The 23473-nt window shown below is 42.7% G+C and overlaps 2 protein-coding genes across 2 annotated transcripts in view; one reads left to right on the forward strand and one right to left on the reverse strand.

Moving 5' to 3' along the window:
• MCM8 (minichromosome maintenance 8 homologous recombination repair factor) overlaps nucleotides 1–2988 on the reverse strand; it is a 35072-nt gene extending 32084 nt beyond the window's left edge. Inside the window, exons 1-2 of the mRNA XM_060232700.1 lie at nucleotides 2864–2988; nucleotides 148–329 (exon numbers count right to left, since the gene is read on the reverse strand). Of these exons, the coding sequence (XP_060088683.1) occupies nucleotides 148–292 (145 nt within the window). The 5' untranslated portion in view covers nucleotides 293–329; nucleotides 2864–2988. The remainder of the gene's footprint in view (nucleotides 1–147; nucleotides 330–2863) is intronic.
• Nucleotides 2983–18061, forward strand: TRMT6 (tRNA methyltransferase 6 non-catalytic subunit). The gene is made up of 11 exons (XM_060232712.1): nucleotides 2983–3652; nucleotides 5693–5820; nucleotides 7540–7649; nucleotides 8290–8381; nucleotides 8466–8549; nucleotides 10346–10470; nucleotides 11606–11961; nucleotides 12408–12493; nucleotides 13997–14099; nucleotides 14191–14277; nucleotides 17195–18061. Exons 1-11 carry the CDS (start codon nucleotides 3546–3548, stop codon nucleotides 17348–17350), a joined length of 1434 nt encoding a protein of 477 aa, XP_060088695.1. The 5' UTR covers nucleotides 2983–3545; the 3' UTR covers nucleotides 17351–18061.
• The last annotated feature ends 5412 nt before the right edge of the window (nucleotides 18062–23473 follow it).

A 23473-nucleotide genomic window follows, 5' to 3' on the forward strand; every position in this document is an offset into this window, starting at 1 on the left:
TACATACAACACCTCAAGTCCCATGACAGAAGAGAACATAGATGTAAGAAAACAGATGTTGCTCTCATCCTTCCAACCAACATGTAACTAAAAATAAAAAGCACCAACAATAAAATACAGCAAAGTTACATTGTGATGTTAGCATACCCGATCCTGACTTCCCAGCTGTGTTTTTCCAGTCTCCTCTCTGTCCTCGCCCTTTTCCTCTCTCTTGCCATCCTCCTCTTCCTCTCCACTGCTGGAAGCCTTTTCTTCCTGGCCCAGGTTTTTTCCCTCTGGGCTCAGCACTCATCTCAGGATTCTAACTCATCAACAACCTACAAAGTAATCTAAAGGACAAGTCTGTCATTTGGCAGCATATAAATAAAAAGTATTATTATATAGCTAATGGCATTACCTCTAACAAGAAATGGGTTAATTACAATGAAAGAAAGTAACACCAGATAAAAATGTATGTAAAAGTATGACTGGCACTGTTTCTCTTAAAGGGGCAGGATGGGATGAGATTAGTGGAAATGATTTAGGATTAGTTGATAAGAGGGTCTCTTTGGATACAGAATCTTTATATGATTTTGTTTGCTCCATATTACAATTTAAACTAGGGAAATAACTTGCAGATGCCTTGAAACACAATGAATGGAAGTTAGCTAGATCTCAAGGATGGGCAGGGGAAAACCTTAATTCACTAGAGGAATACAGGTCTCTGCATGTACAAAATCCTACGTCTGATGCCTTGTATTGCTGCCTTTAATGCTGGTGAAAGCCAGGGACTGAAGAGTCAGAACAGGTGACTAATGATCTCACAATACAAGGCAACTTCTCATTGTCCTCATGTCTGTGAGATTTTTTGTAACCTGTAGAGCATCCAACAGTTATTTACTGAAAATAAAAGGCTGAACTACAAACACATCTGATTTTAGTCAGCATACAAATCTGACATTAGTGTGCTACACAATGGGAAGCAAAAGTAGGCATATACTGCTTTAAAAGGGTATTAGACAGGTTAATGAAGGATATTAGTAGTAACTAGCCATGGTGACTAAAGGGAACTTCCACATTCAGAGGCAGTCAGCCTCTGAATCATAGTGCCAGGACTCAGAGGCAACATCAGGGAAGGCCTCAGCCTCTATCCCCGTTGTTGGACCTCCACAAGAACTGGTTGGCCATTGTGTGAGACAGCACGCTAGATGAGATGGACTGCTGGCTGACTCAAGATATGTGGCCAAAGTAGGGGGGGAAACTCTGCAGAAATAACCAGAAGCTGTCTATTGCAATTGATCTAAATGTCAAGTGCTGGCACAGTCCTCCATCAAAGGAAGAAGCAGTAGGTTCTGTCTACACCTGACCCAAACTGTCCACAGCTGGCTCAAACTCCCACTGAAGGCCTATGGCCAACACCAACACTACCAGAGGTAAGGACTGCAGTTAGCTTACTATATGGCTATAGTAGGGCACACACTGATATAATAGGACACATGCTGATGTGTTCAGTTGTATTTTATTATACAATAAGAATGAAGCCATTTTAGTTGCTTTGGAAACAGAAACAGAGTGTAGTAGACATTCCCCCTAATAAAGAGAAGCAGAATTCAGACACCTCTTTCAGCAGCAGCAGGGAGATCTTAAGGACTGAGGAGAGAGCACATGCTAAAGTTGTCCTCTTTGGCCTCCAGGCCTACACAGAAGGCAGCAGTATAAAACAGAGACACAACGGTACAGGAGAAGAAACTTCAGCCATACACACACCACCTAGTAGTTAACCATAAACTCAGCAAACTATTGAGGGGAGAATAGAGCCCACTATCACCATGGTCTGAAGGAGTAACAGCAGCCCAAGCAGTGGTGGCAGCAAAACCTCAAGAATCCGACAATCCCAGGTTTTTATGTGCTTGTAGAAGGGGGGAGGGGGTAAAGAATTCAGACCACAAGCAAGAACTTTAACTTCAGATTACAAAAAAAGCTTCTAGCGCCTTTAAGGCTGAAATGGCAGCCCTTAAAGGATGATATGATATTGGATTTATATCCCGCCCTTCACTTTGGCTCTCGGAGTGGCTCACAATCTCCTTTACCTTCCTCCCCCACAACAAACACCCTGTGAGGTAGGTGGGGCTGAGAGAGCTCTCCCAGAAGTTGCCCTTTCAAGGACAATTCTGTAGAGCTATGGCTGACCCAAGGCCATTCCAGCAGCTACAAGTGGAGGTGTGGGGAATCAAACCCGGTTCTCCCAGATAAGAGTCCACACACTTAACCACTACACCAGATTGACTATATAGTGACATTTCCAAACCCAGAAGTTAATCCTATAAAGACTACCTTAAAAGGTCTTATGTGGTAGGAAGAACAGAATACATACTTCGAATGAAGACACACACACAAGAAGGCAAAAGGTAGAATAGCAGAGGAACGTCTAGGGCAGCAGTAGCCAAACTATGGCTCAGGAGTGGGGGTCTTTTATTGTGTGTGGCTCTTGAAGCCCCCACTGCCCTCTTGGCCAGTAGCTTGCAAATGCATTTAATATTAAAGTTGCTTTCTTTCCACCTCTCCTCCCATGTATTTGCTTTCTTTCCACCTTCTTTGTTTCCATCTTGTCTTGTGGCTCTCAAACATTTGATGCTCATGTTTACAGCTCTCAAACATCTGACAATTCTTCTATGTGGCTTTTATATTAAGCAAGTTTGGCCTCCCCGGTCTAGGGTTTCCCCTTGACCTTTCTACACGTGAGGAATTTTGGGGCAGGAAAGTCAGTATAGAGTAACTTCTAGCTATATAAGCTTTTCAAAACTCGAAGCCTGAAATGAAATGAAGAAGCCCCCACAATGAAAACTAGAAACTTTACGGCAGCCTACATAAATGCAGCACTTACCTTATTACACGTCATCAGACCTCCTATCACTTTCGTTCCTCAATTTCTATTTTGGCGCGAAAACATCAAGACTCCTCCCACATCCGCGAGAGGAGCCGGTAGGCGCGAGGCTTCCCTCAGTTGTCATCGTTACACAGGGAGGCCTGCTTGTAAACAAGAGGAAGCTCCCGCAACGCATGCGCTGTCTGTGCAATACTGACGCACCTACATCCCTAGATGAAGCTGAGGATGGAGAGAGTGAACCGTTGCCCCAAGACATGCGCAGTTCTGTAATTCTAGTCTGCCAGTGAGTTTAGGTGTAGTGTAGGTAAAGGTCGGAAGAGTTTGTATAAACTGGGTAAACTGGGAAATATTGGAGAGGAAGGGGGCATTTTTACTCTTTTAGCAATTACTTTATTAGCAGTGCAAACAAATAACTTTAAAACACATTTTTTTAATAAAAAATTAACCGTTTTCCGTTAGGGAAGGATCCATTGCGCATGCGTCTGAAACGGGATTGAGACGTAATGTCAAAATGGCGGCGAGACCAGAGAGAGAGAGAGACTGGCGGTTCTGTTCCGCCCTTTTGGCGCATGCGCGTAGGCTGCACTTTCGCTCTCCGTGCGGTGTGAGCCGGTGTCCGGGAAGGGGTTACTGTTCCAGTTAGGGAAAAGGATCGCAGCGGCGCCGGTGCGTGGGCTCCATGGAGGAGAGTCCGAGATCCGGCGCCCTCCACGTGATCCGCGAGAGGGACTGGGCTGTACTCAAACGGAACGAAGTTTTCAAGGCAGTGGCCGTGGTGAAGCGAAGGTAAGGGAAGGCAACGGCCAGGCTTACAGAGACTGCCTTGCCACCGCCTCTTTCTTTCAGCGGCCCTGTTATTTAAAGCAGGAGTGGCCAAACTTGCTTAGTGTAAGAGCCACATAGAATAAACGTCAGATGTTTGAGAGCCGTAAGACATGAACATCAGATATTTGAGAGCCGGGAAGGAAAGAAAATAGATGCGAAGGAGAGAGGTAGAAAGAAAGAAACTTAAATTCTAAATGCATTCTCCAAGCCAGCCAGTGGGGGCTTCAAGAGCCACAGTTTGACCACCCCTGATTTAAAGTAAAGGGGGATTTCCTCAGCACAGGGCTAGCTTGCTTTTGTTCTGAGAGGGAATGCCAAGCATTGTTTGGACATTGGAAAATCTTACTGTCATCATTATGGTTGTTGTTATTTTCATCGTCCCAGCTTCCCAAAAGTGTCAACATCATTTACTACCTGATCGTTTTAACAGGAGATGCCAGGGATTGCACATGGCATCTTCTGCATGCACAGCAGGTACTTTAAGACTGAACTGCATCTCCCAGTCACAGAGATCAAAATAGACCCTTTATTGGACAAAGGCATAAATTGAAGATACAATCTTGGTGGAAATCTCCCTCACTAATGTCATTGACATGCCAGTCAGCAGATGGCAGAAATATCAGTGGTGCATTTATGTACTACATGTCTCCCCTGCTTTTCTCCCCAATGGAGAACAAGGTTTGAGTTCAGTGGCATCAAAAGCTCATACCTTGAATAAAACTTTGTTGGTCTTAAAGGTGCCACTGGACTCAAACTTGGTTCTACTGCTTAAGACCAGCACAGCTGCCCACCTGAACCTTTGAGGTAGGTTAGTCCTAGAGTATGTAACTGGCCCTAGATGACCCATGGGGATTTCAATCTGGGTCCCCCAAACTGTGATCTGATAATTCTAACATTACATTGCATTAAGTGAGCGCTTGCTTTTCAGATGTATCCGTGTGTTGATTGTTCATGCTAGGGCCATCTTTCCTAGCCCTCCCCCCTTTTCTGGTACTTTCTTCTGCTCAGAATTTAAAGTGCTTGCTACCTGAACCACACTGCTTTAAGTTACACAAACATATCAGTTCCATGCACCAGAAGTGCAGTGGTAGGATACTACCATTCTATAATTCCATATATTTTTTGACAATTCTTACCTATATCCGTAATTTATTATCCTGGTCAGTGGTGATCATATAACCTTGGTAGGCATACTTATGTAAATTTCTAACATTATTTTGCAGTCGTGAAATAAAACGTTTTGTGTACAAACGCTGATAAGTAAAGCTGTGACTGGAAATGGCTCTATAAATACATATTTGCATTGTCTTACTTTGCTGTTGCTCTGACCTGCAGAGCCTTGGCTATGCCAATCTTATTAGATCTCAGAAGCTTAAGCAGGGTCAGCCATAGTTAGTACTTGGATGGGAGACCACCAAGGAAGTTCAGGGTTGCTACACAGAGGCAGGCAATGGCAAACCACTTCTGTTTGTCTCTTGCCTTCAAAACCCTGAATGTTGACATAAGTTAGCTGTGACATAATGGCACTTTCCATGACTTCCTGTTGCCTCTTCTTTGTTTACATGCACCACATTTACCATGGTCTGTTACCACTGTACTCTCTCAGGAGGCTTTTCACTTAGTCTTTCAGCCAGAGATGCTACAGTGCAGCACTGTGTTGAATGCACAGTAATGATTTTTAAACCATAAAAGTGAGGGTAAGGTTTTCCAAAACTAATTATAGCCACATGAGTGTGCTTTCTTTGCTGCCATGTCCCAGTTGTTACGTGCCTTAAGCAGACAGTAAATTGTGCATGCGTGAATACTGATGTCCTATGTGTTTAGGATTTGCACATAGTATGCAGTGCTAAAATCTGTAAGTAGCTATTTTTACTCAAACCATGGTCACAGGTAATCACAGAGGTATTTTCTCCACTAAGGTTAAATGAGCTGTGGCATTTTCATTGCTTAGTTTTCAGGAGAATGAATGACATTAATGTTGTCTTCTGATCATTCTTTCAGAAAAATTATTTTTGAAAAGCAGTGGTTCTACCTGGATAATGCCATTGGGAATGTTTATGGAACAACCTTTGAAGTGACTAGTGGGGGAAGCCTTCAGCCAAAGAAGAGGGTGGATGAGGCAACTACAGGTAGGAGTCTTGGTTGCCTTGCAGTTATACAAGAAATGCGGTCCTGTATATATGAATATTTCTCTTAATCAGACTGTGATCTTCCCATAATATCAGGCCAACTGGAAGGTTAAGCTCATTTATTTATGTATTTATTTTAGTCAATTGATATTCCAGCCTTTCCCAGAAGCGGGCTCAGAGCAGATAACAACATAATAAAACAACAATTAAAAATTAAAATTAAAATCAGAGCAATATAAAACAGTACAATAATTAGAAGCAAATTATAGATGGCAGTTCAGTTTACAGTATACTGAAGGTCTAAAATACAGTAATTGAGAATAGTAGGATGGTATTGCAACAGCGATGGTATCACAGCAAAGGCCAGTTGATGGGATAGGACACCCACTGCCTCAACCAAAGGCCCAGCCGAATAGCTCCATTTTACAGGCCCTACGAAAAAGTAGTAACTCAGTAAGGGTCTGGTTCTTTGTAAAGAACTGATTCCAACAGACTGGGGCCAAGGCCAGAAACGCCCTGGCTGAGACAAGTCAGACGTCCTTTGGGCCAGTGACAGTCTATAGGTGTTGTGAGCTAGATCATAACAATCTACGGGGCACATATGGGGAGATGTGGTCCTGTAGATAGATAGAAGGGAATCAACCAGATTCAGCACTTCCATGCGTGGAGCAACTTTGTGCATGTCTCTTTGCTACCTTCTTCCCAGCAACCTGTGCCCAAAAGTGTCTCTGAGAGCTGGGGCAGCCAGTGTCTCTGAGAGCCAGGTCGCATCAGGCTTTAAATGTCAAAACTAGAATCTTGAAACTGATTCGGTACTCAATTGGTAGCCAGTGCAATCAGTATACCTGTGGCCAGATGCTTGCCCTTAAAGGCACTGTTATCAACAGCTGAGCCACTGCATTTCTTGATTCTGTACAAATTCCAAATCTGTTCCATGCTATGGTTGGTAAAAATAAAATAAATAGTGGAGGAGAAGTAGAAGGGGAGATGAGCAATCCAGAAAGTGAAAGAGTCTCAAAAGTATATAAACGCTATTGCCATTTATTGTGGATTGTTGCCTTTTGAGTCACTGAGTAGCAGCCTGTCATGTCATTCCATTCACACAAGATGCTCTTATTGCCAGTAAATGGTAGGATCCATCAACTATTTTTTCCTCTCAGGGACAGTCTATATATTCCTTAAATGAAACTGTCACATTTTTTCCATGCTAAAAATATTTTGAAGAGGATTAAGCATCTCCTCTGTGCTCCAGTTTTGTAGAGGATATGACTGTTTTCATGCAGTGTTTTCTAAGAAAGGGCTTCGGTTGTCCTTGAGGACAAGGCTTTAGTATGAAGCTAACTGGGTCCCAGTAAACCATTTGCTATGAGGCAGACTTGGCCTTCAGATGCTCCCTTCTAAGTTGATTATCGTTTCTGGGATAAATTACTTCCCCATGATTTTTTTTTTTAAAAATTGTTGTGTAGCTGAAATGTTTCTGGCAGCTTCAGAAATCTCTTGGTTTACATGGTGACTTATAGTGGCCTTTCAGTTCTGTGATGTTGCCATTAAATGTTTACTTACTGCTTAACTGGTTCAGTAATCTAGCGATGGCAGATCCCCAGCATTAAAACTGAAGAAATATTTCCAGTGTTAGACTTCCTATTTTAAGTTCTTTGAAGGATGTTCTCTACTAATATTTCACAAATGCTGTTCTTTGTGTTTTTTTAAATTCCTAAGAAACTAAGAAAGCAGGTACAGATAACCGGAACATAATTGATGATGGGAAGTCTCAAAAATTGACTCATGATGATATAAAGGCTTTGAAGGATAAGGGCATTAAAGGACAGGTAACTATCATTTGGGACATGCTGCATTGCTCTAGTGGCCCATCTCATACTTTTCCTCCTCACATCTGAGGAAGCTTACTGTATCAGATGGCATCAAAGTGGCAAACGAAGATATACTACCTGGTTTTCTTTAGAGAGACTGTTTTTTCTTGTTCTGGAAAATAGTTTAGGAAATTTAAGTGTGTCAAGAGTGTTCTTTTAATGAGGGGGGGACTGATACAAGCCATCTTTTCCCACACCTTCTCCCTTACCCATCTCCTCCTCCCCCCCCCCCCACCCCCGGCCTGGCGCATAGGCAGTATGTATAGCCTATGTGCAAACCTTCGTTGGCTGGATCCCAAGTACTACAACCTAGAGAAAGCCAAGAGGTCCTCAGGAACCGGGGTGGGGTGGATGTCAAATTATGCGTCTACAGAGGATGGGTGCATGTTGTTCTCTCTTCTTCCAGCACTGGAAGTGCCTGTCTGCCAGCATAATTGCTGTTACCCTGACAGAATAGTGTCTTTGAATCAACCCCACTAAATCAACCAGAAATACTGACTTGCTTAGAAATTGCTTACCTATTTTACTATCTCAAAATGAATCTTTTTAGCACACTTATATTATACATAAAAATGATGCAGAATTCTCTCCCCTATAGGAAATAGTTCAGCAACTGATAGAAAACAGTGCCACATTCAGTGACAAGACAGAATTTGCCCAAGATAAATACATAAAGAAAAAGAAGAAAAAGTAAGTTCAGTAGTAGAAAACAGAATATATAGTGGCTCACAGATTGTTTTCCATTTAAATACTATTGCTGTGCTTTGTTTACAGGTATGAGGCAGTTATTACAATCATTAAGCCATCCACCCGAATTCTGTCAACAATGTATTATTCAAGAGAACCAGGAAAAATCAAGTAAGGCTTAATTTTGTCTTAAGTGTTTTGAGAAACCTGGTGTGTTGGATTTCAAAGTCTTTCCTGGAAACAGTGAAATCTACAATATTTTCTGTGTGTTTGGAGATTCACTTTCGCTTGATAGCAGTTGCAAATCTTGCTTTCTTGCAACTATATGAAACCTTTGATATGAGGATTTCTTCTATCAGGATTAATAACAAATTTAGTCATACTTTAAAAAACAATGTATAAGGAAGCAGTTGACAGACTATAGCAGTGTCCGTTTTTGACATTTTGACAAAAACTAAATACAACACATTGAATATATTGGGTTATGTAAAAACCTGTGATTTCTCAGTGATTGGCTACGCATTTACAATCTGGAAGATTCTGAAAGATCTGTTCATTAGATCAACATTATCTGTATCCTGGGCTGAATAAGTTTGTAAAACACAAAAAATGTGGAATTTGATCTTTCACAGCATGGTTTGAGATCTAGAAGACACAGGTTCTTTAAAAAGATCAAAACAGAATTTTGGATCTAGACATTCAAATTAATTTGACATCTGCATAAATTAGTAGATTTTTCCTCCCTTTCTTGGTACTTGCAAATCCCTGAGTGAACTGAAAAATCATCCAACTGTCCCAAGGTCTTGTTTCAAGGGCTGACACAATACTGAGACTCTGAACAATGAAAGTGATCTTATAGGCTTTCTTGAGGCAGGTCTGGGGACCCAAGAAATGCTGACAGTCCCAAGATTTTCTGATTGTAGAAGAATGCACACACCAGAGCATACTTCAGAGTATATTACAAGTAAAGCTTGGTGAGCTCTACTCCAAAATTTTCACCTGGAGAATAAAGGTGAGATGCGAAGCATTTTGTAGACATCTATGTACCCTGAGAACACAACAACTTCACTGGTTAGCTTTTCAAGTTACACAGTCTCATAGGTAATAAAATGTGTTTAATATTGCTGTTTACCTGTAGCAGCCTAGCAATAATTTGTGCAAACTCAGGGACTCCGTATTTCTGGATACCCATCAAAGTGCTTTATTTGAAGTGCGATGTTGGAGGAGAGCTTTTACTGATACCACAGGCTGCCAAAAAGATGAATAAGTGGACTCTTGAACAAATCAAGCCTGAACTTTCCTTAGCAGCTAAAATGACTAAAGTAAGACTATCACACTTTGTTCACATTATGAGAAGATGAGTCACTAGTAATGCTAGGGAAAGTTGAAGGCAGCAGGAAAACACCCAACATAAGATGTAGTGACAGTCAAGGAAATCAGGGCCCTCAGTTGTGAAGGACATTAATTCATAGAGTTGCCATAAGTCAGAAGTGACTTGACATTAAGCTGCTGGTTTCTGCTGACCTGGAATTAATAGTATGAGTCAACATCATGACTTTAAGCAACAGGCTGAAAACATATATCCATGTTTTAATACTGGGCACGTCGGATAAAAGTCTTCAGAACCATAATGTTTTACTCTGAAGTGTTTAATGTATATATTGCTTTTGAGGGCTGATGAAATAGCATTCCCTGTGCTGGAATCATAAGATTCTTTATTATGATAACCTCCCTGTTATGAAAGAGTACTTTGCAGATCATGGGCAGACACATATTGCCCAACCCTGATTTATCATCCACCTTTGTCTCATTTCTGTTTCCGCAATCTAAATATTTTTCTGAATTTTTTACTTCCAAAGTTTGGGCTATGTGGTATTGCGTAGAAGTGTTATTGCTAAAGCTGAATTATTAACTGATCTGGATTTGATTTGCTGTCTTGCTGACCATAAGCTGTTTTCTGTTTCTAGCCATTTACGATATGATACTCTAGCCCAGATGTTAACTTGGGGAAACGTCCATGCTGGGAACAAGATGATTGTAATGGAAACCTGTGCAGGATTGGTGCTGGGTGCAGCCATGGAACGGATGGGGGGTAAGAAAAGGCAACCTTGTGATATCTTGACCTTGGCATCTTTTGGAATGGGAGTGTTAAATTCCAAATGGTCTGATTTAGAAGTCGTCTTTGGCCTTTTTTTTTCTTGTGTGTGTGTAAGACATTCATGTTGGAAAAGCAGTTTGACAGGGACAGCATTTGTACCAGCAGTGTACGGCCCCAACTAATTTGTTATTAGAGTCTCAAAGGAGCATAAAGTTGGTAATCCACTGGTGACAGAAGAGTAAAAAATTCATGGCATCAAAACAGAAGCAATTCAATAAAAATTGGTCTTTATACAGATGATATTGGGGGGACAGAACACTGCTTTAGGAAGGCAGAACTGTCAGAAATCCTCCCTCCTTGCATGTTTGTACAAGCAGAGCTATTTCTGAAAACACAGCAGAAGCTTGGTGGGGGGACGACACAATTTCTGCTTGCCCCCCCCAGTGTGTACATTCCTCATTGTTCTTGAGAGTTCCCCTGCCCCAGCTCTCAAGAGACACTTTTCAGGGGGCACAGGTTGCTGGGAAGAAGGTAGCAAAGAGACATGCACAAAGTTGATTCACGCATGGAAGTGCTGAATTCAGTTGATTCCCTTCTACTAAATCTGGATCTTTGCTCTGCTGATGGGAGACCTGATCCATCAGAGGAATGCCTCATGCTTAGTGGAAGGCAGTCGCAAGATCCAGCCCATTATACTGTAAATTCTGTAAATATTATATTCAGTTCCAAAAGCTTTCCTGTTCCTTGATTTTAAGCAAGACTTTTAGTGAGGCCTGTCCACCCAAGTGCACGTGTCTCTTGTATTCTCCTTGAATTGCTAATCCATGCTGGTGTACTGTTGTGTGTATGAATTGTCCCTGCTGAAAAGGATTGTTCAGAAAACTGGAAACCACTATAAAATGTCATTTCTGTTTGCATATTTATTTAAAATATTTGTCACCTTTTTACCTTAATGGAACTCAAGGCAGCTTACAATGTCACTAAAACTACAATTATTTCAGAAATACACTTTTACTTGATCTTGCAGTTATTCACTAACTGCCATGTATGAACAGGGCACTGGGTAGAGATTATTGCCCTGCAAAAGAGTTTAGATCCATGTGAAGTGAAATGTGACTCTTGTTTGCAGGTTATGGATCCATTATTCAGATGTACCCTGGAGGTGGAGCAGTTAGAGCAGCCACAAACTGTTTTGGGTTTCCAGAATCCTTTTTCCAGACACTTTATGAGTTCCCTCTCAGCAAAGTAAGGAGTCTTCTTTCTGGAACATTTTCTGTCAAGGCACTGCCTTCAGAGACTGAAGGGGATATGCTAGCAGAGGAAGAAAGCAATGGGGCATTTGATAAAAAGCAGCTTTCCACACAAGAAGCAGATATGGAGTGCAGCACCGACATAGGGATGGAGTCTGGTCTGCCTGATGAACAAGAAATGGTGGATCTTCCCACTGATGGGGAAGCATTGGAGGATGATAAAACAAAAGGAACGGTAAGCTGAGTGACTAGTTCAGGGCCTGAACATAATGAATATAAGCCACTTCAAAAAAAATTAATTCCATGATGAGAGCACCATGCAAGATATTTGTTTGTTTTCCATGTATTGATGCCCCTTATCTAGTTTGTTTAATTTGCTGACTTATGGCAAACCCATAGGGTTTTCAAGGTAAGAGGCATTCAGAGGTGGTTTGGCATTGCCTACCTCCGCATCATGACCCTGGTATTCCTTGGTGGTCAGTGACTGGTGACTGGGCACTCATCCAAATACTAGCCAAGGCCAACCCAGCTTATTTTCTGAGATCTGACAAGATCGGGCTAGCCTAGGCCATCCAGAACAGAAGAACAGTGATACCCATCAGGTTGCATAAAAAGATTTCATGTAGCTTCTTGGTCACAATTGGTTCATAGAACTTTTTTTAAAAAATGTGTTCTTCTCAGGTGCATGACAAACAAAGGAAACAAGAGGAAAGGAGAAAAAAACTGGTAGAAGCTACAGCTTTGTTGAAAGACAAAGATGCTGATGGGTGAGTGTGATTTTATAGTACAAAATGTTTTGCCAGAAGCAATGTCTTACTTCCATTTCAGCAACTCTAAACAAAATAGATCTGTATAGGCTTCTGCCAAAGCAGAGCAGGTCGGGATCTGTCCTTTATGTTCTCAGTCATCATTAAATTCTTGTGGTACAAGGTAACAACTCCTGTTTCAGTGTCTGAGATCACCTCATCTCATTTTCAGACTTCACCTGCTGTTGTTCCAACCTCTTCCTATAAGTTGAATCATACAGTCAGAAGGGACCTCCAGGGTCATCTAGTGCACAATGCAGGAAATTCACAAATACATCCCCCTAAGTTCACAGAATCAGCATTGCTGTCAGATCTAGCCTCTGTTTAAAAACCTCCAAAGAAGGAGAGCCCACCATCTCCTGAGGAAGCCTGTTTCATTGAGGAACCGCTCTGTCAGGAAGTTCTTCCTAATGTTGAGCCAAAAGCTCTTGATTTAATTTCAACCCATTGGTTATGGTCTGACCTTTTGGGGCAACAGAAAACAACTCTGCACCATATGACAGCCCTTTAAGGACTGGAAGATGGTGATCATATCTCTTCTCCAGGCTAAACATACCCAGCTCCTTCAGCCTTTTCTCATAGGATTTGGTCTCCAGACCCCTCACCATCTTCATTACTTGCCTCTTGACACATTCCAACTTGTCTATATCCTTCTAAAATCCTTCTTACAGTGCCCCATTTCCTCTCCCACCATCTTTTCTACTGGACTTGGTTGAGAGTAATTGGCCCAAGGTCACCCAGTGAGTTTCCATGGTAGAATGGGGTCATCCAGATTCTAGTCCAACGCTCTAACCTCTACATTGCACCATCACTCGCAGTGGTGGCACTATTTATCTGCAGCATTTGGGTATTGTGAAGTTTCCTGGCATGTCTTTGCTGCAGAAGTCCCCTCATCAGCCTTAAAACCTTACTTGGACTTTATTCCCGTCCCTTTATGGAATGGTGGTGGTAGGTGCCGTCAAGTCACCACCAAGTTATGGTGACCCTGTCGGATTTTCAAGACCAGACTTGTTCAGAAGTGGTTCACCATTGCCTGGTCTCCCATCTAAATAATAACCATGCCAACCTTGTTTTGCTTCTGTGATCTAATGAGATTGGGCTATCCTGGGCCATCCAGAATAGGACCCTTTATGAAGTACCAATCAGAAATTGCTTTTCCTTATCTAATAAACTATGATGCTTATGTGAACAGGAACTTCTCACCTCTCTCCAGCTGCTTTCTCCCCTGCCCCCCTCCCCAAAAAAATTCTGATCTGAGGGTCAGAGGGCCTACATGAATGGCACAGGGCAAGGGGGGGATCTGCTGTGAGAGGGAAGAATTTGTGGGAAATCATCTCCCCCCTTCCCGGAGGCACACCAAAGGGCCTGAGCATGGGTGGAAGCTGATTGCAGGACACAAGCCATTACTCTCTTAACTGATGTTGTAGGAGATGTAGCTAACCTGTGTACCACTTTCTCTTGCAGTTTAATTGTAGCCAGTCGATTCCATCCAGCACCTTTATTACTTTCGTTATTAGAATTTGTTGCTCCCTCAAGGCCTTTCGTCGTCTATTGCCAATATAAAGAGGTGAATCCAATACATTTTTCTTCTTTCTTCTTGAAGTTTTCAGATGAGTTCATTTAATCGTTTGTTTCCTCTCCCTCAACATATTTTTTAGCCTTTATTGGAATGCTACACAAAACTGAGAGAGAAGGGTGGTGTTGTTAATCTGAAGCTTTCTGAAACCTGGTTACGCAACTATCAGGTAAGAAACCATGAATTCAGGTCAGCCAAAAGCTATTCTGGAGGTGTACTCAGGAGAGGGCTGTGTTTCAGCTGCAGAGCATCTGTTTTGCATGCAGAGGGTCCCCAGTAGGGGTGTGCACACATTAAAAAGGGGGTATGTTTCAGGATTGCTGAATGTTTTCAGCTCCATTATGCCCTTTGGGGACCATTATAGTCCATGGTCCCCATAGGCCGTAATGGAGATTTGAGCAGGGGTATCTGGGGCTCTGGAGGTGGCTGGGTTTTTTTGTTTTGTTTTTGAGATAATGGCACCACATCTGCAGCATTGCTGCTGGTATCTCTCCTCAAAACCCCACCAAGTTTCAAAAAGATTGGTCCAATTCCATGAGCCCCAGAAGAAGGTGCCTTTAAATGCCTTCTCCAAGGCATGAGTGAATGCTGAAGCTTACATGCACACAAAAGCTTATACCTGCTTAGACTAGCAGACCCTGCTCTGTCCACCCCTCCTTGATGTTGCCAACTCCTGGAGGGGTTTGCTGCTCCCTTCCACTAAGGTAACTCATTGCCACCACCTGCTTGTTTTAGGGATTTCTCACTGGGAGGAACAGGACTCCCAGTTCCCCTTCCTAGTTCTGAAGCGTAGCCTCAGTGTTTCCTGCTACCCAATGACTGGTTACCATGGGGACCAAATACAACTCTGGGGCTCCCCTGAAGAAATAGCCACACACACACTGACTGCTTTCCTCCCGACCCAGGGGTCCCTCTTGTAGTAGTGCGTCCAAGATGGTGGGAAATTCTAGGTGGTACAGAGACTGGAAACCAATCTCCAAAGTAAAAAAAAAAAAGATTTATTGAAAAGAAAATATTTACAAGCAACCTTAAACACAACACTAGATCAGCAAATGGATTTCAAAAGAAAATTGGTCATAAACACAATCTTTTTTGCCTTTTCCAGACATACTCTCTCATCTATTTTCTAGTGTAATGTTTCCCAACCTGTGGGTTGGGACCCAAAAGTGGACCACCAAGCCTCTGAAAGTGGGTTTCAGGCCAGCCTTTCCTACTGGCCACTTCTGCACTTTCCATTGCTCTCTTTTGTATTTTGAAAACCAAGATGCAACCCTGGAAACAGTATCTTCTTTCAGGGATGTCAAACTACCAGCCCGTGGGCCAGAACCGGCCTGCTCAAGCCTTTAGTCACAGGCTCACAGCAATTCCTCCCTCCTCCCCCTCCTGTCTTCACCATTTGAAATTCAGAGGCTGATGATGACATTCCCAGCTCCTTCTGCCGTGTGGTTTCTGGGCTTGCAAAGCTGCAAGGAAAACACAGAATGGATTTGCCACTGAGGTCTTTGCACCAACAGACCTTAATGAAAAATCCATTCCATGCTTCCCTTGGAACTTTGTGCTGCAATCTGTTTTAACGGAGCAGAGCTAAGGCAGCGTTTTGCAGTGTTTGTGGCCAGTCGCAAATAGAATTGATGCTTTGAACCAGATTGCCTCTGCTGAATGAAGGGGTGCCTAGTGAGTACTCTAACCTGGGAACCCACAGCCAAAGGGGGTGCGAGGCTATTACACTGTAGAGCCATTGTCAATCTGAGTAAACCTGGGAGTGGGGTGGGGGGAGAAGCTTGCAATTATCAGCCATTTCAAGTTTTCCCGGGCTCAGCAGTTTATATTTTTAATTTCTGCTGTAATCCTTGTGCTTTTTCTTCTTGCTTTACTTTAAAAATTGCATTGCTGAATCCAAAATAACACAAGAGTTTTAAGAATGTTTGTATTTTAAGTAAAATTAATATATTTAACTGCCTTTATCTGTATCCTTTATACAGTTTATAGCTTCACTACCTGGCATTACATTCTACGCATGGCTCAGCCCTACAAAGTCCCATTTGTGTCAACTCTGGCCCTCATAACAAATGAATTTGACACCCCTGAATGTCGTAGATTCCCCCCACTGCATATATATGTTGATCAAGGAAAACATTCTGGTAGTTACCACAGTGAATTTTTTAGGGGGGAGTATTGGAGAAGGAGAGACTGGCCAAAGGCTAGAAGGAACCATCATATGCGAAGGCAGAGTATGTTGGAATGCCACTTGCTTGGGGTTCATAATGAGAGAAGCTGAACCCTTGGTGCAATATATGTTGACTTCTCCAAAACATCTAGTTGGCCACTATAGAAAATGAAATGCTGAGCAGGATGGAAGCCAAAGTCACAGTTTGTCTAGGATGTCAAAAAAAATCAAGGGTCACCATACTTGGGAGCTGCTGTTCTACTGAAGTTGGGTGTTTGCTGAATCTAGTGAACTGTTTTAATTGGAGGCACTCCAGTTCCCAGCGTGTATTTCCAAAATGGTGTTGACCAGGGCTTTTTTTGTAGCAGGATCTCCTTTGCATATTAGGTCGCACACACCCTGATGTAGCCAATCCTCCAAAAGCTACAGGGCTCTTAGTACAGGGGAAAGCTCCAGGAGGATTGGCTTCATCAGGGGTGTGTGGCCTAAAATGCCAAGAAGTTCCTGCAACAAAAAAAGCCCTGGTGCTGACAATTTTCTGGAAACCCCTCTGATGTCATTCTGACAAATACGTCTCTAGTTGCTGAAACAATGCTGAACTGCTCAGTGTTCAAGATGGTATGTAAACACACTTCTGGGCATTCTTTTAAAGATGAAACATCAGCCTTGCAGAATAAGGGTTGGATCCTACTATTCTATTGGCAACAGAGCGAAGAGGCTCCCTTTGACCTCCAGGAAAAAATTATGTGGGCAATCCTGGGTTCAGCATGGGCAAAAGTCATGTGGAACAAGGATTGCAGCAAGCAGAGGAATTAGGCAGGCTTGAGAGGGAAAGTAGCTGGGATCCAGCCCCAAGGGATTTTCCTCTTAGCCTATTCTAGGTGAAGCTGACATGTTCCATTTCTTGTTCTTTGAAAAGGTCTTGCCAGATCGAAGTCATCCCAGATTGACCATGAGTGGTGGTGGAGGGTACCTGTTGACAGGCATCACTGTAATAAATGAGAATCCAAAAACTGATGACCACTCAGAACAGAAAACTGAAGAACCAGCACCCAAAAAACCTAAGCTTCAGTAGCCCTTAAAGAAGATGTTTTCCTTTCATTCCTTCAGACCTGAATTGCCTTGTGTCCTATTGCTAGCTGTATTTAAGAGCATAGAAAAACATACATGCCTTTCAGTGGCTGCCGGAAACAGTGGGAATGTATTTCAGCAGAGGCTGGCGACTGAAAAGAGGCTTTAAATAGTTAAATGCTTTGCTGTCCAAACCAATCCAGATATTTGTAGTGCCATAGTTTCAGACATTTTAATGTTCAGGTAGTGAAAATAATGGGGGGGGGTTGTCATAAACCGGCAGTAGCCTTTCTTGAGGTGATTCAAAAATGGTCAGGTTCTCCCATTCTGTTTTAAAGAATGGGATTTGAATTTAAGCAAGAGTGTTGTTTCTGATTGCATTGGCACCTTCTGATGAGAAAGTTTTGAACAATACTGCCTCTGACACCTTTTAACAAGGTGAAATGAGTATTGCAAAATCATGTGAGTGTTATAGATGGACATAGACTCTTGATGCGAGAATGCCCTTCCCCCCCTTTATGTCTAAATGCAAGGACTAAGAAATCATGAGTGCATGCTGTAAATTTCAAAGTACAAATAATTTCATTTTTGCTAACTTTTTCATGAAAGTTGGTTTGCCTTTTTTTAAAAAAAAATTACAACTTTTTGTATTATGTGAATTTATTATCTGTAAATCTGCATTTCAATAAATGCTAAAGATTTTTTTCCCTAAAAACCAGAGTGATTTTCTTCTGAACATGAAAATGTGTTGATGGGATAGAAACGTGAAGATACTGGGGTTCTTTCATTGTAAGCCCCTCTGAGGATTGGTGGGGTGGAGCAGGGTATAAATGTACTACCCATCCTGGCCTACCACTCTGCTGAGTCAAGTTTGAAGCCTTCCAGCAGCCTGACAAGCCTCCCCTAAAACTCATGTGGCTTTTCTACCATGGGAAGAGAGACATAATCTGAAGGGAGGTTTCCTTAGGCTGCTAAAAGACTTCAGACTTCACAAAGTGGAGTGGTAGGAAATGGGCCAATTGGGGCAGGGGGGTTTATTACCAAAGATTGATTCTAGTGACATAGAATATAACAAAACTGTATTGATTGAACTGCATTTTTTCTGACATCAACCCCTGATCTCTTTCAAGTTAACCTTACACATTTTTTTTATCCTGCTCTTCCTCCAGGGGGTTCTATGTGAGGTAAGTTTACGTTGAGTGAGTTTCTTATCAGAGGGGGAGATTTGAATGTTGGTCTGTCCAATCTTAGTCTGAGGCTCTAATAAAGGGGAGCAGCCATGGCTCAGTGGTAGGACATCTGTTTGGCTTGCTGAAGGTCCCAGATTCAATCCCCAGTATCTTCAGTTGAAGGATATAGCAATGGATGATGTGAAAGAGCTCTACCTGAGACCCTGGAGAGCTGCTGTCAGTCTGAGTAGACAGTATTGACTTGAGATGAAACACTAAAACTAGCCCATCAGGAAATATTCTAGTTCAACTTGCTCAGTGTTTTTGCTACTTTTCTACATGCAGGGGTTTAATGGTCAACATTTAGAATTGTGATTTCTCCTGTCCTAAGTTTTGAAGCCGTACGGTCCATTCACTTGTCACATTTCCATCTTAGTATGCTATATACATTTGGGCAACATAATTTGAGGGGATACGTCACTGCCAGTATTTTGGTTTTGTACTCAAAACAGTATGTAAAAAAATCCTTCATTTATATAGGTTTAGACCAGCGCAGAAAACAAGTCACATTGGCTTAACTCACATTTGTGAATCCATCTCTTGAATACTTTATTCAATTTTTGTATTGCTGTTGGACATGGCTTTAGTGGTAGCCCTTGCAATTAAACCACAGTTAAGAACTCCAACAGGCCAGACAAAGACCATTTAACAAAATACAAGTTTTAGGCTTGTGCCGCCTCAGTTTGCCTCGGGACTGTGCAAAGAAGGGAAGGGTGGTTTAGCCCTTCAACCTTCCCTGGCATTCTCTGTTCCTTTTAAAAATACCAGTGTCAGAGCAGAGACTGGTTTTGAACAAGCTTGTCCTTTAAAAATATTCTTTCTTTTAAAATGCTAATAATATCAGAGTAGAGGAGCCTATTTCCAACATAAAATCAGGTGGCAGTTGAGGGATTAAATACTCCTTTGCCTGAATAGTCCTAAAGCAAACTAAGACTGCAGAAGCTTACAATTTGCATTTTATGGCTGGAATGAGCCTCCCATTTGTTTCATCTGTTTGAGCTCCGAGAAATTTTAAGTACCTTGACAATAACCGCTGTGAGCCTGCAGCTTAAACATTCTGCATTTTGCCAGAACAGCAATTTTATATATACGGCCAGGGCTCACTCACTAATTGTGAGCTAACACCGGCAAATCTCAGAGCTCTCATGAGAAACAAGAGGGTGTGGAGGTGGAAAGGCACATACATTCGAAAACCTTAAGATTATTTGCTCCTTGTTTATTTCACAAGGCTGCTGTGAGGGTAAGTCACAAGGCTGTTTGCTTTGAGGTAGGTTGGAATATAAACACGATATATTTGGGGTGGTGCTCGGGGGGAGGGTGTCTCAGTTTCTTTGTAGAAGTGATATGAGGGGTGTAGGTGCTTAACCTCTTCCTGGTGGGACGAAATCCAGTATTGGTCCCCTTTAGCTAAACTTCCACCTACAGGAGAAAAATGATACCAGGTTCATGCATCTTTCTAAAAACTGAGAAAAGCAGTTTTTAGCTGGCAAATTGACTGCAGGGGTACTGTTTTCCTCTCACCACCCATCAGACTTCAAGCCCCTTCCCCCCCCCACTATACTAAACTAAAAGCCAAAACCATCAGGAGATGGCAACTTCAGGGCTGTGTTTTAAATATAGGAGGTTTAAGCTTACATGTGTAGTATAGAATGTTAAATGTAATTTAGATATGCCATGCCATGCTAAACACAAGACCCAAACTACAACTCCACACACCCTAACAAATACTCATAAATTTTATATTTGTTAGGGTGTGTGGCAGCGTGGTTTTGGTGTTATGTTTAGCACAGCATACCTAAGACCACAGCCTGGGTTAATTTTTGGTGCAGTTGAACCTCTTCGGGGGGGGGGGGGGGGGGTTGGCAAGAGTAAGTAATTGGTTGCCCTTTACTGGATCAGGATAACTAGAAGAGTCAGAATTTCCTTAAGAATAATAAATTAAGGGATTAGTTAAACAAAAGAAAAGTCCCTTGGTATCCCTTCCTTGCCAAGTGTTTGATCATGCAAAGCAACCATTAGCTAATGTGTACTTCTTCACTCTCTAAGAAAGCTTTGAGAATACAGTTTACAGCAAATGCAGAATGATGGATTCTTCATGCAGCTATTTTTTTCAGCTAAAGCTAAGATTGCCAACTCCGGGTTGTGAAATTCCTGGAGATTTGGGGGATGGAGACTGGGAAGGGCGGAGTTTGGGCAAAGGAGACTTCAGTGGGGTATAATGTTATAGAATGTATCTCCTTAAGTAGCCATTTTCTACTTAGCCAGAGGAACTGATCTCTCTTATTTGGAAATCAGCCATAATACAGCAACTCTAGCTTTCTGTTTCAAGCACTCGAGCAGCACTTCCCTCACTCAGTGTTCCATAAAGGAACAGCAGCCTCAGACACTCAGTAGCAGAAAGAAGCAGCCATCTAGAGTAGCTAAAAGGCTCATAGCCATGTTGGATCAGGCCAATGGCCCATTCAGTTCAGCACTCTGTGTCACACAGTGGCAACCCCCCCCCTAAAAAAAACCCAGGCGCCATCAGTGAGGCCGGAACACTAGAAGCCCTCCCACTGTGCCCCCCCAGCACCAAGAATACAGAGCATCACTGCCCCAGACAGAGAGTTCCAACGATAAGCTGTGGCTAATAGCCACTGATGGACCTCTGCTCCATATGTTTATCCAGTCCCCTCTTGAAGCTGTCTATGCTTGCAGTCGCCACCACCTCCTGTGGCAAGGAAATCCATGTGTTGATCATCCTTTGGTGAAGAAGTACTTCCTTGTATCCATTCTAACCCGACTGCTCAGCAATTTCATTGAATGCCCACGAGTTCTTGTATTGTGAGAAAGGGAGAAAAGTACTTCTTTCTCTACATATAAAGCTTTGAAAGTGTCGCTTTAAGGAACTCTTCTGCAGAGCTTGTGTACTTCTTAGAATAACATACAATGGGATTCCCCAACATGGTGCCCACAGGTGCCAAGGGCCCACCAACACCTTTCCTGGAACCTGCCAAGTAGGGTTGCCAATCCCCAGGTGGGGGCAGGGGATCCCCCGGTTTGGAGGCCCTCCCCCCGCTTCAGGGTCGTCAGAAAGCAGGGGGAGGGGAGGGAAATGTCTGCTGGGAACTCTATTATTCCCTAGGGAGATTTATTCCCATAGAAAATCATGGAGAATTGATCTGCGGGTATCTGGGGCTCTGGGGGGGCTGTTTTTTGGGATAGAGGCACCAAATTTCCAGTATAGCATCTAGTGCCTCTCCCCAAAATACCCCCCAAGTTTCAAAAAGATTGGACCAAGGGGTCCAATTCTATGAGCCCCAAAAGAAGGTGCCCCTATCCTTCATTATTTCCTATGGAAGGAAGGAATTGAAAAGAAGTGCCATCCCTTTAAATGTGATGGCCAGAACTCCCTTTGGAGTTCAATTATGCTTGTCACAGCCTTGGCTCCACCCCTAATGTCTCCTGGCTCCACCCCCAAAGTCCCCAGATATTTCTTGCATTGGACTTGGCAACCCTCCTGATAAGTATTTTTAGAAAGTGGGCAGGAGCAGGTGGGGCTTCTGCTCTGGAAGGCTTCTGATTGACCACTAGAGATTTGATTGGTTGTGCAGATTTTTTAAAACATTGCTTTTCACAGCAGTTGCCACTGGCTTGAAGGTCAGCTGCGGCAGCTGTTTTGTGGCTGGCTCCGCCTCTTGCAGCAGCCATTTTGTGGGAGCACCCACTACACTGTGTTGGAGTTCCAAAGGTGCCCGTAGGCTCCAAAAAGTTGGAGACTCAACACACAGCAAATATATATATTGCATTTAGCAGAATAATAAGTGCTGACAAGTTGCAACTGACCTATAATGACTGTCATAAGGTTTTTGAGGCAAGTGGTTAGAGGATTAGAGTCTATGTGTAGTGTAGGGCTTGCTTCGTTGATATTTTCATTGTCTGGGCCCGTGGCAAAGAAGTCCTCAAAAGGTTTCACCAGGCTTTCAACAGCTTCCACCCCACCATCAGTCTTTATGAATTACTCTACACAAGAACTTCCTGGACACTGCATTAAGGATACATGAGGATTACAAATGACCGTGTCACACCCTCAGTGGCAAAATTCATAGGTGCAATTATCAAGTACAAGAGAAATAATACTGAGTAAGGTCTTTAATTTTTTTAATTCTATCTTCTACTTAAGGCAATAGCTATATAAGGGGGGGCCAGCTTGGAGAAGGCTTTTCTCTCTTTAAATCACTTCTCCAAGCCAAGCCAGCCAGCAGCTTGGAGAATGCATTTAAAGTTACTTAAAATGACAAGAGAATACCACTGGTGGTCACACACAGCTCACAACTCAAGCCAGCTCAACATATTATTAATGACCTACAACCCATGCTGGATAGCGACACCTCTCTCACACGGGCACCTTTTCTTGCTTACAGAAAGCCTGCTAAGCTAAAATGATTTCTCACCCACAATGATAAACGGCTTCACAGTAACATGGACTCTGGCGTCAAGGCCTTCAACAAACGGAGATGTCAGCTTTGCTCTCATACAGATCCTAGTGACACCATCATTGGACCCAGCAACATCAGTCACACAATCTCCGATTCATCCTCCTGCTCATCCTCCAATGTGATTTATGTCATCATGTTCCAGCAATGCCCTTCCAAAGGTGACATGATAGAGGTTTACAAGATTATGCATGGGATAGAGAAGGTAGAGAAAGAAGTACTTTTCTCCCTTTCTCACAATACAAGAACTCGTGGGCATTCGATGAAATTGCTGAGCAGTCAGATTAGAACGGATAAAAGGAAGTACTTCTTCATCCAAAAGGTGATTAACACATGGAATTCACTGCCACAGGAGGTGGCGGTGGCTACAAGCATAGCTTCAAGAGGGGACTGGATAAGCATATGGAGCAGAGGTCCATCAGT

The sequence above is a fragment of the Heteronotia binoei genome, chromosome 1 (genome assembly GCF_032191835.1).
Source record: "Heteronotia binoei isolate CCM8104 ecotype False Entrance Well chromosome 1, APGP_CSIRO_Hbin_v1, whole genome shotgun sequence".
NCBI lineage: Eukaryota > Metazoa > Chordata > Lepidosauria > Squamata > Gekkonidae > Heteronotia > Heteronotia binoei.